Source organism: Astatotilapia calliptera, chromosome 7, assembly GCF_964374335.1.
Source record: "Astatotilapia calliptera chromosome 7, fAstCal68.1, whole genome shotgun sequence".
NCBI classification, from domain to species: Eukaryota; Metazoa; Chordata; class Actinopteri; order Cichliformes; family Cichlidae; genus Astatotilapia; species Astatotilapia calliptera.
Window position 1 is genome coordinate 7,074,625 of NC_137428.1, and position 14,187 is coordinate 7,088,811.

A 14,187-nucleotide genomic window follows, 5' to 3' on the forward strand; every position below is an offset into this window, starting at 1 on the left:
TGAAATGGCCCCATCTGAGATTTGAAAATCTGTGGAAGGGTATATGCTCAACCATCAGCTGATGTGGGCTGGAGTTGAGATCCAATTATGGCCGAGTTAGAATACAAATAGAATAGAAATATCCTTTATTGTCGCTCATTAGGGAAATTCAGGTGTTCAGCAGCAAAGTAACAGGCAGATGGAGCATGCAGATTCAAAAAGAATTTACAACATGAAAACATGAATTTAAAAAATGTAATCTCTAGCGATGAGAGCCGTTCCTTCTTCTGAATGTTGGAACACTGTGCCTCTGTAAGTTCACCATATATATATGCATATATATACATATACATATATATTTCTCATCAGTGTGTCCTGGTTTTCCAACACCTAACACCTTGGCGCCTCTGCTGGAATCTCCAACAATTAACTTATGGAATCCAACCTTTCGAACTACTCATCTTGCAGAGTGCTGGAGACTGACCCAGATTGCCTCCAGGCATCCCAATTAAGTGCCCACTCCCCACCTCTCTCTCTCTCCCACTCTCTCTCTCTTAATATCTAGTCAACTAAGTGCATGTTTACATGAGATTCACTGATCTTCAACCCCACCTTATTCCCTCTTTCTATTTCTCTCTTTTAACATGGAAAATTTCATTACATTTGAACATTCAGTCACATGTGAATAGGCTTCAGTTAAGATTTCATTAGCACATTCACTTTAGCATAGTCCCTTTTAATTCAAATATGTTTCTCTTTAAAACTCTGTGTTTGTCAGTCACAGTTTACTCTATAGAATAAATACAATCCCCTTTCTCACTAAATAGAACACTTTATAAGTCAGGCATTAAGAGTGTTGTGTCTTGTGTGTGCTCTCATTTACTCACACACGGACTCACTCTCATATTTCTCAAGGCCATTTCTATACAGGCTTTCAGCTAAGCCCCAAGTTGCGCCTGTCTCTAAACTCATTATTTTCCTTTTTTTTTTTTTTTTTTAACTTTCTATTCCTATTAATCATCTTTAGGCAAACTCAATTGTCTTTATATTTACTGATTGTGTTCTGATCATTATTGTGCATAATTAACTATCAGCAAATTCACATACGAATCATAATTCTGTGTTTACCCCTCACAACATTTAAAACTATGTTCTTGATGAAAAATATAATGATGGGTTGATGACATAGTGGTTATCTTCTCAAACTCAAACTTGAATAAAAAAGTTGATGATGGATCATGTCTACACACACAAAATCTAGACACCAGATTCAGTTCAATAATTAGACATCTCTCTACTAAGATACTGATCAGACTTATTGCTTTGATTTAGCTTTGATTAACAATAAAACTGATCTATTTACTAGCAGATAAGGAAAAGTTCTGTTTTAGGAGTTTGGCCATTTTCAACACCGTTTTAACACATAAGGCTGGGTGTCAAATCCTTTTATCCCCGGCTACTACTCCACATTATGTGGATTGTGCGTGCGTGCAAAAGAACCCCCCCCCCCCCCCCCCCCGTCCCTGCGGGCAGTCTATCCTTCAAGCTCGGCAATACCTCCTACGACCATATTGAGACTAACCAGCTGATCTGCTCCACAGCAGCAGTGATCAGTGAGGTGCTTGGCTGCAAGATAAACAGCCACAAAGAGCAGTAGAAGGAGACCAAAGGCCATGGAGGGAAGTTAGCTAACTATCAGAGTAGCAGAAAGGTGCCTAAGAAGTACAGCAAGCTCGCCATACCTCAGGCCTTGGAAACTTCAATCCCATAGCACAAGTTACCATCAAGTGCGGGATCTACCAAGGACATACTCTGTCCCCACTGCTGTTCTGCATAGGCCGGAACCCCCTCAGTGAGATCACTGACAAGACTGGCTACAGGTACCAACTACGGAATGGAGCAGTGATCTACATGGAAGACAAAACGCTATATGCCCAGAGTGAATGTGACTTCGATTCACTGATCCACACCACCAGGATGCAAAGAGGTCAGAAAGTCAGTCAGACTGGAGAAGTGAAATCAGATGGTAAAGAAGAGAGGGAAGGTAGTCAGAACTGAGGCGACTGTACTACCAGAAGGCAACATTGCAGACATCGAGGACAGCTACAACTACCTGGGTCTCCCACAGGCAAATTGGAACCACGAAGAGGCTGCTAGGAAAGCTGCAACCACTAAGTACCTGCAGATGGTCAGGCAAGATCTGAGGAGTCAGCTGAATGGTAAGAATAAGATCTGGGCTATCAACACCTACGACCTGATCAGGTACCCTGCTGGGAAGGAGGAGATGGAAGCCACTGACATCAAGACCAGGAAGGTCCTGACCATGCATTGAGGGTTTCAAGTCCAGCATACTGAGATTGTACACTAAGTGGAAGCAAGGAGGCCAGGGACTAGTGAGTATCAGAACCACAGTCCAGGATGAGACAATGAACATTCACAAGTATTTCAGGAAGATGGCCTTGACTAACCATGTTCTCAGTCTGCCGCCTCAGACAGCAGAAACCCAAGAAAGAGGAGCAAGAGAGGAAACCATCATGGAAGGAGAGGCCCCTTCGCAGTGTGTACCACCGACAGATAGAGGAACTGGCTGACATCCAGAAAACCTACCAGTGGTTGGACAAAGCTGGACAAAAGACAGCATAGACACACCGATCATGATAGCACAAGCTCTAAGTACAAGCTCCATAGAGTCTGGGGTCTATCACGCAAGGCAAGACCTTAGGTGCAGGTTCTGTAAAGACGGACAAAATGGTGATGGCTAACCAACCGGACATAGCAGTGGTGGACAGCAGAGGAAGATGGCCATAGTGATAGACTTAGTGATACCAAATGACAGCAACAGCAGGGAGAAGGAACATGAGGCTGGAGAGGTACCAAGGGCTCAGAGAAGAGCTCAAGAAGATGTGGAGGGTGAAAGTAACAGTGGTCCCAGTGGTAATCGGAGAACTCGGGGGAGTGACCCTCAGGCTAGGTGAGTCGCTCCATCAGATCCCAGGAACAACATCCTGTCCAGAAGATCGCAGTCCCAGGGACATCAAAGATACTGCACAGGACCCTCAAGCTCCTAGGCTGCTCCTAAGCTGCTAGAGTACCTAATCTTGAAGGATATAACATCCAATTTTTCCTGTTTTTTACAGAATATTATGTACTTTAATATCTCACTGCACTCAGAAATGAAAGCTTAATACAAATAAGCAATTGCGATTTAAAAAAGAAATGATGGAATAAATTATCAGACCAAAATGTATTCTAAACTTTGGACTCAGTAGTAGTAGCCACCTTTGCCAGATATAACAGCTGAACACATCTGTGGCATTCTTCCTACAATAGAAATCAAATATTCTTCAGAAAGTTCTACACATATCTGTTGCACAAGTTCCTTTTGCAACCTTCATGTGTGGCACATGAAGGTTGCTTTGCTTTCACTCTACTGTCCAGTTCATCCCAAACCAACTCAATGGGGTTTACGTATGGAGTCTGTGCTGTTCACTCCATGTTTGTGAACTTACAATCTTCTTCTTTTTTTGCGGTTCTGTTCAGTTCTGGCATAGCTTAGACTTGTGTTTTGGGTCATTATCTTGTTGTCCAACTAGGCGTATACCAGAGGGTATTGCATTACGCTGCAGAATGCTGTGGTAGCTGTTTTGGTTCAGGGTGCCCCTCAACAACCCTAGATCCAGTAAAACAGCTCCAGACCATCACACTTCCTCCTCCATGTTTTAAAGTTGAGTTCGCACACTGTGGAACCATCCTTTTGGCTACTTAATGGATGTATCGGAGAGCAGCTTGGGGTTAGTACCTTGCCCAAGGATACTTGGCATGCAGACTGGAGCAGCCATGTCCCAGCCTGATGACAGTCTTGGGTGGAGAGTCCCTCATTCAGGCACAGGTGGAGGGAGGTAAACTGATGTTAATCAGGTTGTCAACCAGGATTCCAAGAATAATAACGGTAGTAACCACTGAACTGTATTCTATCAACAGAATTCTGACATAGTTTCCTGGTTGCTCTAGGTGGCAGATTTCTGTGTGTCGAGGGCTGTGGCAATGGCGTTCTCTGTCGATCTGTTTGTGCTGTAGGCAAACTGATGACAGTCTAGGTTTTGTGGGAGGGAGGCCTTTATTTGTTGCAGGATCAGCCTCTCGAAGCATTTAGTGACTGCAGACATTAAGGTGATAGGTCTGAGACACTTTAAGGTAGATGACTTGTTAACAGGAGTGATGGTTGCTGCTTGCTGCTGTATGCTGGTGTACCTGGGTTTTAAGGTCTCTAATAAAAACATCAAGTCTTATCCTTTAAGATTCTAATTTCTCCTGCATGCCAACTGCTTCCTCTTTTTGTCACTTAGCCTGACAGCTCTGCAAACCCTCCAGTGAAGATTCACATGGAGACCACAAAGCCCCACTCAAAGTCAGACCTTTCCCAAAATAACTCTCCCACCCAAAGCCTATCCTCAGATTGTGAGTACACTAATCATTTCTATTACCTATGTGTCAGCATAATTTATGTTGTAAATATTCAGTGTTATTAACTAACACAGATGAGGTGCAAACAGCATTCGATCTTGTTTGTGACATTGGATCTTTTGTAGATTTCACTTTGACTGTTGAAGTAATGCACAGTATCTGCCAGTTTTCAGTGAATGTACTTAATAATTTCTCGTGTTTCTGTGTTTGTATTTATGTTATGTGTTTACATGCCTGTGTATGCTTGTTTGGTGTTGTTTTGTGCATATGTTCTCTGTCCATATGTGTGCATGTGGCTTCTTACAGGAGACGAACCCTTACTCAACAGTCACATCTGATCAAAATGAGCTAGACCACAGGTACTGTGTGCTGAAATTGCACGTGCCCTACAGTGATCTGATATATTCACCTGACAGGAACATTGGGGACAAAACTGTTATTTCCAGACCACAAAACACAGTTATAAATAAGAAACACACATTTCATTGAATTATCAGCTTCTGTATTGTATTTCTATCCCTAGTATGTAGGGTGATGATTTAGATGATCATAGACTTAGACATTTTTATTTGTAGAGCTTATGTTTGAAAGCTTGTGATGTCTCTGTATTGGAAAGATATAGAGTATACAGACAATGGAGTATATAGATAATGGAGATGTAATCCAGTGCACTTTCATAGAAACTGTATAGTGCAGTGTATGAAACTGTTATGTTAATTGTTATTATTATTATTTTTATTTCTATGTAGATCTGTATGTTTGGTATTTGACAGCTATCTCCATTACTGTAAGTTTGTCATTTTGTTAACAGCAAGAAGTTATAAGCAAAACGTGTGTTGTCAACTGTGACATTTTGATACCAATAGGAGTGAAATCGGAGCCATTGGTACTATGTGACAATTGTTTTATAGCTTTGTTCTGATTCCTGCTATAAATACTGTTCGTAACTTTGTGACTGCAAAAATTATTATTATTTTTTATTTTACTATTTTCATTGAATTTTAGCCCAGTTTTCCCAAAGTTGTATAACACTTAAAAGAAATCAGTCTTCAAAAACAAAATAAGTTAAAGTTACTTGTTGTACAATGGTGCATTGAAATTATTTTAAACTCTTCAAAACTAATTAAGACCAGAAGATGAAGAAATGACCATTATGACTTTATTCCCCCCCCCCAAAAAAAATCTATCTACTGTAATGTGAAAAATCTCGAGCCACCCCTCATTTCTTTACATTTTGTTAGAAAACTGGGAAAGGGGTGCAGTGCTTTATTCAAACTTGTGCAAACATGAATGGAAATTAAAGCCACCGAGGCAGCTTTCAGTTATTTAGTTAAGTGTCATAGAGAAAACTTCTAAAGGCATCTTGAAGGACATTCAAAGGTCTTCTTTGGACCTTTCTGCCTTTTGTTCTATTCTCAAGACTATCCCACGCTGCTTCAATCATGTTACACAGATTTTATGCCAGATACACCTTCTGGTACAATCCTGCCATTTATCGGGGATTGTGACCCCCAGAGACTGTGTTTGTGTCTCTTTCCAAAATCACTCCAAGGATCCTGTAAGGCCACAAAAACTATTTCAAGATACCATGTAGTAAACTGATAATCCTTGGTGGTGAGATTTCTTCTTTAATCCTGCAAACCATAGCTATAAAAATTCAATTTAGTATGTTTTAATCTGAATCCGTAAATACCCCAAACATTTGAAGCCAATTTGAGAATGGACCTCCATCTTAACATGTTTTTCCTTTAAGTATGATCTTAACAGGTGTATCTGAATCATGTTGAAGTCTGGGATAAAAAAATGTAACTTAAAAAAAAACAACACACACTTCACCTTCACTAATGCAAAACCGATTACATTTTTAAATAGATGCAACTCAAAGGTTCAGTTATACATCTTGTTTATGTGCACATGACACTCCGTTTAGCTCAAACTAGTAGTCTGATACAACAGTCCTGCAATCTTTTCTCAGAGTTTTGTGATGAAGTGAAGCTTTTGACTGAATATGCATCCACACAGCTCAGTCCACTTGGCCTGATGTCATTAGCCATTTCAAATATGTTAAAAACGGTCCACTTTAGCTCCAATAACATGATCCCCCAGCTGTCACAATAAACATTTAGGAAGCATTTAGGAATCTGTGAGGATTTACGAGATCCAGCTGATTAGAAGTTAGCAGAAAATTAGTTATACAGTTGGTATTTATATATATAATTTTGCGACTGAAATCTTTTTTGAAAAAAGTATGTGCAACATGCTGTACTGTAACTTTGGATTCAAATGTAAGAAATAAACAACAAAAACTAAACTAAAAAACAGCAGTGATGTTTTGAGGGTTAGTGACATTTAGACTATTAGACTTTAGAAACCAATGGAGGATGTCACAATAGCTATATCCATCTTTTATAATGAAAGAACAGAAAGACAGACAAGCTTTTTTTCCCTGTTTTTAAAAAAATAAAATTATTATCATCATTCATGCCTTAGCAATGGCTTTCTTGCTGCAACTCATTGTTATGTGTGGCTGTGTGCAGACAGGAATAGGACCCAAGGTGCAGACTCCGGAGACAGTCGTGAACTCAAAACAGCTTTAATGTAAAACTCAAAATATAACATAACTGGAAAAAATCAAAATAAACTTAAACCAGAGGACTGACAGAACACACAGCTAGGTAAACGGTAGATCACGACACAGACACAAAGAAACACAGGGCTCAAATACACAGAGGGAGCAATCAGGGAATGGGTAACAGGAGGGAAACACAGCTGGGGCAAATCAGGCCTAACGAGACAAGGGGAAGCAAAACCAGACACATTAACATCAGACATGAACTTTCAAAGTAAAACAGGAAACATAACACAGACTCACAGGCAGGCACTATAACAAAGGGAACAGAGACATGGGACCAGGGCAGACACAGACACTGACTGGACGTGGGAATACAGCAGACAGGGGAGACAGCAACTAAGGAACACAGACAGAAAACCAGAACACTAAAACTCTAATCAAACCCCACCCAGAGAACCTTAACTAAGAATAATCCTAAAACCCGTAAAGCAAAGCTAGAATATAATGAAATAACAAAATCAAAGAACCAAAAAACACAAAACACTGGGTCAACGACCCAGGGACCCTAACACTCATCCTGTCAAATCTGCAGCTCAAAGTCTTCTCTTCACAGTTGAAACAGACTTGCTTAATACAACCAATACTAAGCTGTGCTTTGAAGCTGTTGTCATGTGAGCTGCCTATCAGGCAAGCCGTTAACTCTCAGAAACTTGTCCTCTGATTCAGTTATGTCTTCGGGTCTGCAAGACCTCTTCCTGTTTGAGTTTGCCCCAGTTCCTGAGTGCCTTTTGATGGTGAAGGAAACTGTACTCACTGACACCTTAACTTTCTTTGCAATTTCTCTGTAGGAAAGACCTACATTTTTAACTGTTAGTGTTTAAGTGATGGTCTGTCTCGCTTCCATTGTTTATGGCCTTTTTCTCGCAATTTTTGTAGCAACACACTACTTTCTGAAGTAGAATACTGTTCTACTGATGCTCATGAGGGTACGGTACCACAGTGTGTTTCAACACTGCTTTTATGCAGACAGAGAGAGTTGTAAGTATTCCAGAAAAGTGGAACACCAAATTTCAAAGTTTGATCAACCTCCATTGCTGCAGAACAGCTTTAAATTGTTAACCCATTTTGCGTTCCCTGAACACATATGGAATTATGCAGTAAACAAAAAAATGTAAAATAACTCAAAACATGTTTAATATTTTAGATTCTTCAAAATAGCCACCATTTCCTGGGGCTGGTGACTTGGATGAATTCATCCTCAAAAGCAAAGAGGACTCTTAGATTTCCTTTCCTGGAGCAGTCCGCATGTGAGCCAGTTTCATCATAGTGCTTGATGGTTTTCACCACTCTTTAAAATAACTAGGGCTGTCAAATGATTAAAATTTTTAATCAGATTAATCACAGCCTAAAAATTTATTAATCATGATTAATCGCACTCGAAATATGACCAAAATGCGTGCAAACATACGGACAGATAGCGGATTTTTACACACTTGTTAGTGTTATTTAATGCTAAGACCACGCTGAGTGGCCTGCGTTCACTCAGCGTGGTCTGACGTAGGCTGGGTGTTGTGCTGGAAGCGAATTAATCACAGCCTAAAAATTTATTAATCGCAACTCGAAATATATGTGTATATGTGTATATATATATGTAAAAATCGGGACAGATAGTGGTTTTTAACACACTTGTTTGTTTTATTTATTATTAATTGTGAGTACAAGCAGTACAAGCAGAACAGGGCTTCAAATAATTGTGAGGGATTTTTACTGAATGTTTTCCACCCGTTTAAATCTAGCACATTGTTTTATCCATATACATCTTCAAGTTCACAGAACATAGGCCTAATTCAACAGGCAAAATAGAAAAAAATCTCCAATCATCCTTTTGGGTAAGGTAGATTAGTGCAAAAAAATATGAACAACAGTGAAAAGTATTGTTTAAATCACATTCAACCATAGAACAAGCTCTAAACACACGGTCCTCTGGTCTACTCATCCTTCAGCCAGTTGCTGAGACAAACCAACTTGTCCACGTTCTCTGAGTGCAGAGCAGACCTCTTCTTGTTCACAATGTGCCCTGCTACAGAGAACAGCCTCTCACAGGGCACTGTGGAGGCAGGAGTGGCCAGGTATCTGCGAGCAAGGCGGGCCAGCTGGCTGTGGGCTCCTGCATGAGCTGCCCACCACTGTAAGGGACAGTCCTCTAAGGCAGTGCAGGGCTCTGCTCTGTAGCGCTGTATGGCTCTGTCCTGCTGTACCTCCTCCTCTGACTCAGAGTCAGAGTCCATCTGCAGCAGGCTCAGCCTCTTCTTGGCTGGACCTTCTTCTGCAGTGTGTGATCTTCTAGGAGAGTCTTCATGCAGCATGCCTGCCAGTGTGGTCCACACTGCTTCTCTGTCAGTCTTGGGCACACTGCGTAGGTCTTTAAAACGTGGGTCCAGTGCAGTTGCGATCTGGAGCCATGCATAGTTGGTATGTTCCTGGCGGGAAGCAAGGTCTTCCTTAAACTTCTCTTTAAACCTCACCACATATGCAGGGTCCTCATCAGTTACTTCCATGACACGGCGCAGGTGGCAGAAGGCTGGTAGAACTACAGAGCAGGAGACGTAGGCCTCTCCTCCCAGCAGTTCAGTCACATATCTGCAGTGGAATACACACACACACACACACACACACACACACACACACACACACACACACACACACACACAGATAAGACAGCAAATTAAAAAAAGCTTTTTAATACTAGGTAATATTAATAAAATATTTGATTTCATTTATTTTTTAAATAAGACATTTTCATAATAACAAAACTGATTTAAGATGTATGTTTGATACATTTAATCTAAACCTACAATTATGGTCACAATGACAGGCTCACCTGCAGGGCTCTAGAAGTGTCTCCAGTCTCTGGAGTTTGTCCCACTCTGGAGGCGTCAGGAGGACAAGTTTATGCTTTTGTTTATCCAGAGTCGCGGTTACTGCAGTTTGGTTGTGGATCAAGCGCTTCACCATCTCCAGCGTGGAGTTCCAGCGCATAGGCACGTCCTGGGCCAACGGCTCCTGCTTGCGCCCCAGTGACACCTGCTCTGCGTTCAGCTCTGCTGTGTTTGCTGGGCTGTGCTTAAAATGGCCAACAATTTTGCGGCATTTGGCCAGCGCAGTGACAAAGCCACTGTCTGCGAGACTCACTGTGATGCATCTCTGTAGAATGTGCGCGGTACACGGCATGTGATTGAATGGCATGATGCGAGCCGCGGCGATCATATTGCGCGCACTGTCCGTGCCTACTGTTGTCACCTTCTCCTCAATTCTCCACCTGCGAGCAACAGTCTGGAACTGCTCTGCACAAGCCTCCGCAAAGTGCCGCTCTTCCGTTTTCATTATAGTCAGCGCAAAGGATGTCAGACCCCAGGCTTCAGTGATTAAATGCGCAGTAACTCCCAGGTAATTGTCATTACTCAATGATGTCCAGTGGTCTCCTGTCAGAGCCACGCATTCTGTGTGAACTAAAGCCTCTTCTTTTTTCTTTTTCTCCGTTTCATACAGTTCGTGGATTCGAATTGTTATTGTGCTTCTCGCTGGGGGTTTGTAGGGGTTTGTAGGGGGGTTTGATCAGTTTCAAGTTGACAGCTAATGAGCCTGAGTCCTGAGTTTCACTGTCAGATCTACCCATTGCTCTTTGTTTCCAGCTTCAAAACACCAGATGGTTATGCCAAAAACACTCACATTCAAGTTTTCTGGCAGGATGTAGCCGCTGTGGCACAGAGTAATCACCAGTTGTTGACACAGTGGCTATGACCTGTGGAAAGCAAAGCCTCTTGAGGACATGGAGCAAAACAGAAATATCAAAAGTGAAAAGAGCAACAGCACATGAAAACCCTCAACACTCCAACTTATTAAACACTGCCTCTCAGTGGTTAAACCTTTGGTTACATTTTGCAGAGGGTAACTGCCAACCACTGTAGAGAAATATATTTAAAGCTTTGTTTTCTGGTACTAATAAAAATATGTTTTAGCCAGAAATTATAAAATGAATGATACCCTTAAAGACAATATAATGAAATACATAACAGAAGGATGATTTGTTGCAGGACTGCTGGTTCAGTTTGAGGTCTGATTTCCTAATAAATTGAAAAATTGGAAACTGTGAAAGTCATGGAGAGTAAAAGTGTTCCATCACCACTGTTCCTCAGCATCACTCTGCACCTGAAGATCTCCTGTCCCCCCTCACGTGCCGACTCTGAACTCAGCCTCAGCCCTCCTCTGCAACACCCACAACACCAGCCTGTGCCCAGGGTCAGCATCCGTGTGGAGTCCGATTGCGAGGAGTCTGGCTTCCACTTCAGACAGCAGCAGCACAACTTCTACCCGTCTGATGACTGGCCACTGCCTAAAATGGAGAAAGAATCTTGCAAGAAAAAGCAAGATCACTTTCACAACTCCTGTGCTGAAACCATTTTGTAAAAACAAACAATGTTGAAAGGTGCAAAGTGTTGCTTACTGATCACAGATCATGTCTAACATCGTTTAAGTGGGTTTTTTTGTAATTATCAGCTCTCAGGTCTGCTTTGGAAACCAGCTTCTTGTAGTTCCAACGAGAAAAACCAAAGCATATTAATGAATGCACAATCCCTCTCTGAAGCAATTAGATAACTGATAAATGAGGCAGTTTAATAGGTCAGTGTATTTGATGAGTGGTCATGATCTACATGTTTATGCGCATTTCTGATGTAAAACCCTGATCTAAAAAATTAAAAAAGAAACATCCATTTAAAAGCTTTTGGTTTGTTTTTGTCATAACAGCGTTCATGCAATTCATTTTCTTGTCAGGAAATGCTTTCCCCGGAGTTTCCCTACTTGTATTTAGAATAAATGATACTTAATGTACTGTATTAATGCTTTCTGTAATATAAATATGAAATCTCAATTTTTAAAGCAAATGATAGCATACGGCGGAGTGTTCATTAAATTTGAAAATACATCTTGGCCTTCTAATCACAGCTAATGAAAGAGTCAGTTCAATGCAATGGCATGCTATCTACAACACCAGTAGATGCCTTATTTGACCCATTACATTTTCTGAAGCAGTTTTAGCTCATGTATGAATCTGATGTACCTTCCTGAACCTTCCAGTTCAGTGGTACAAAAAAAAATCCCAGTGGAAGGTTCAGAAGTGACAGAATCTAAATTTTAGACAACCAAACCTGTGAACTTTCAGTTTTAGTTAACGTAAAATTTACAAATGGTAAACTTTATTGGAATTTTATTTTTAATGAATTGAGACATAGAATGAGGAGTACTTTGGACTAGAGATGGCACGATACCACTTTTTTAATGTCTGATGCCGATACCGATATCATAAATTTGGATATCTGCCGATACTGATATGAATCCGATATAGTGTGTTTTTTAATCAATAAAACAGTTTTTTAATATCTTGCAGCATTTTGTATAAGTTCATACTCAAGTTTAAATAAACAACAACACTAAAGCTATTCTGTTATACCTGTGTGTAAAAAGTACACTGCACCCAAAATACTTCATAGTTCAGCAATACTGATCAATCTAATAAACTTAAACCTACACCATCCTTCCTATTCTGGTATTTTAAAAAGTACTTAGCAGAAATATTAAGCAACCTAACTAATAGGGTTGCAAACTCCCAGCAAAGAAAAATAGGGAACCACCCCCCACCCTCCACCTCATGATGCTTAATCGACATAGTCAACTTTAATTTGATGCAGTGTGGGAAAAAAATGCACAGAATTAAATTATTTTTCAAGAATAATTTAATAGATTCAACATCTTTCTTCAACAGAATTGCAGACTGCACAGATGGTACCTTCCCAAAGGAAAAAGTACTATAGCTTATTAGGGTATATTAGACTTAACCCTTTAAGACCTACCATAGAACCGTCCGCCAGAGCTTACTTTATATTTTTACATGCTGTAGTGCCATTTTTGGGAGCATTTCAAGTTGCTATACATCAATACAACTGTTATAGCCCATATTTTAATAATATGTATGCATTAAGTCCATTGTAAATACATTAATTGCAAAACAGTGCAATAAACTACAAAAAAAAAATCGTTTTTGGTTTTTTTTGCATATATTTCTACTTGGAGAAATTTAAGAGGTTTATCCCTCAAAACTTAAAATACAAAAAAGTTGCAAAAAATAGTTTACAACAACAGGAAATTTATTTTGAGTGTCTTCATAGTTTTATTTTTGAGATACACCATTTTTTTATATACTGCAGGAAAAACGAAAAACAATCCTATGATTGAAAACAGCATGTGCATCAAAATAAACCATTTTAAGCAGTGCAATTTGAGTTCTAAGCATCCCAGCAACTATTCAGAAAAACATAAAGTCAAACATATAACTTATAAAAACACCAGTATAGGCTTTTAAGGCCTACAAATAAAAAACTACATTTTCCGCGAAAATGACGTCACTTCCGGTTTCGGGCAGGAAATGGCGGACATGCTATCGTTCATGCTGACGTCTGTTTCAATGTGAGAAGTGTTACGAACAGTTGATCGGATCGGCAAAGCCTGTTTCTATCTAATTAATTAATTAATTAATTAAGTTAATGCCCTGGCTAAACTTTGCTAGATCCGCCCCTGCACAGTTACCAGCCGTCAGCTACGTAGAAAAAGATCCTGGTGTAGAGAGTAATATTAATATAAATTCTAACAACAGCTTATCAAGCTTAAACGTGCTGCTGTTATTCAGCAGTTGGTTTCCTCTTTCTGAGGTGCTTTTTTGATATTTAATGGATCGGATTACATGTTTTATTTCTCTCCGATATCCGATCCAGTAATTTACGTCAGTATCAGACCGATACCAATACGTAATATCGGATCGGTCCATTTCTACTTTGGACACTGGAATAGGCACACATCTCTTTCTCTAGGTAGAGGCTGGACTCCTTCTGCATGTTGTAGTCAGAAAGGGTTCAGGAATGCAAAGATGATGCTGTGCTGGTCAGGATCTTAGCCTTCAAGTTCTCAACATTCCAGGGTGACTGTTTTGCCAGTCTTTACAAAGATCTGCATCTTTTTCACTGATAACACTCAAACTTGCTCTCAGTCTGTCCTTTCTACACTGATTATTTTACATTTTATCAAAATCACTTTAACCAAAACCATTAAAACCACAAAAC

At 40.2% G+C, this 14,187-nt stretch overlaps 2 protein-coding genes across 2 annotated transcripts in view; one reads left to right on the top strand and one right to left on the bottom strand.

Moving 5' to 3' along the window:
- Positions 1–11,794, top strand: part of slc4a5b (solute carrier family 4 member 5b) — a 61,613-nt gene extending 49,819 nt beyond the window's left edge. Inside the window, exons 27-28 of the mRNA XM_080303408.1 lie at positions 4,750–4,802; positions 11,212–11,794. Coding sequence (XP_080159534.1) covers positions 4,750–4,802; positions 11,212–11,482 — 324 coding nt within the window. The 3' untranslated portion in view covers positions 11,483–11,794. The remainder of the gene's footprint in view (positions 1–4,749; positions 4,803–11,211) is intronic.
- On the bottom strand, positions 8,687–10,544 carry LOC113025264 (E3 SUMO-protein ligase ZBED1-like). Its single transcript, XM_026172824.2, has 2 exons — positions 9,897–10,544; positions 8,687–9,655 (listed from the first exon to the last, which is right to left on the bottom strand). Exons 1-2 carry the CDS (start codon positions 10,397–10,399, stop codon positions 9,004–9,006), a joined length of 1,155 nt encoding a protein of 384 aa, XP_026028609.2. The 5' UTR covers positions 10,400–10,544; the 3' UTR covers positions 8,687–9,003.
- Positions 11,795–14,187: the final 2,393 nt, after the last annotated feature.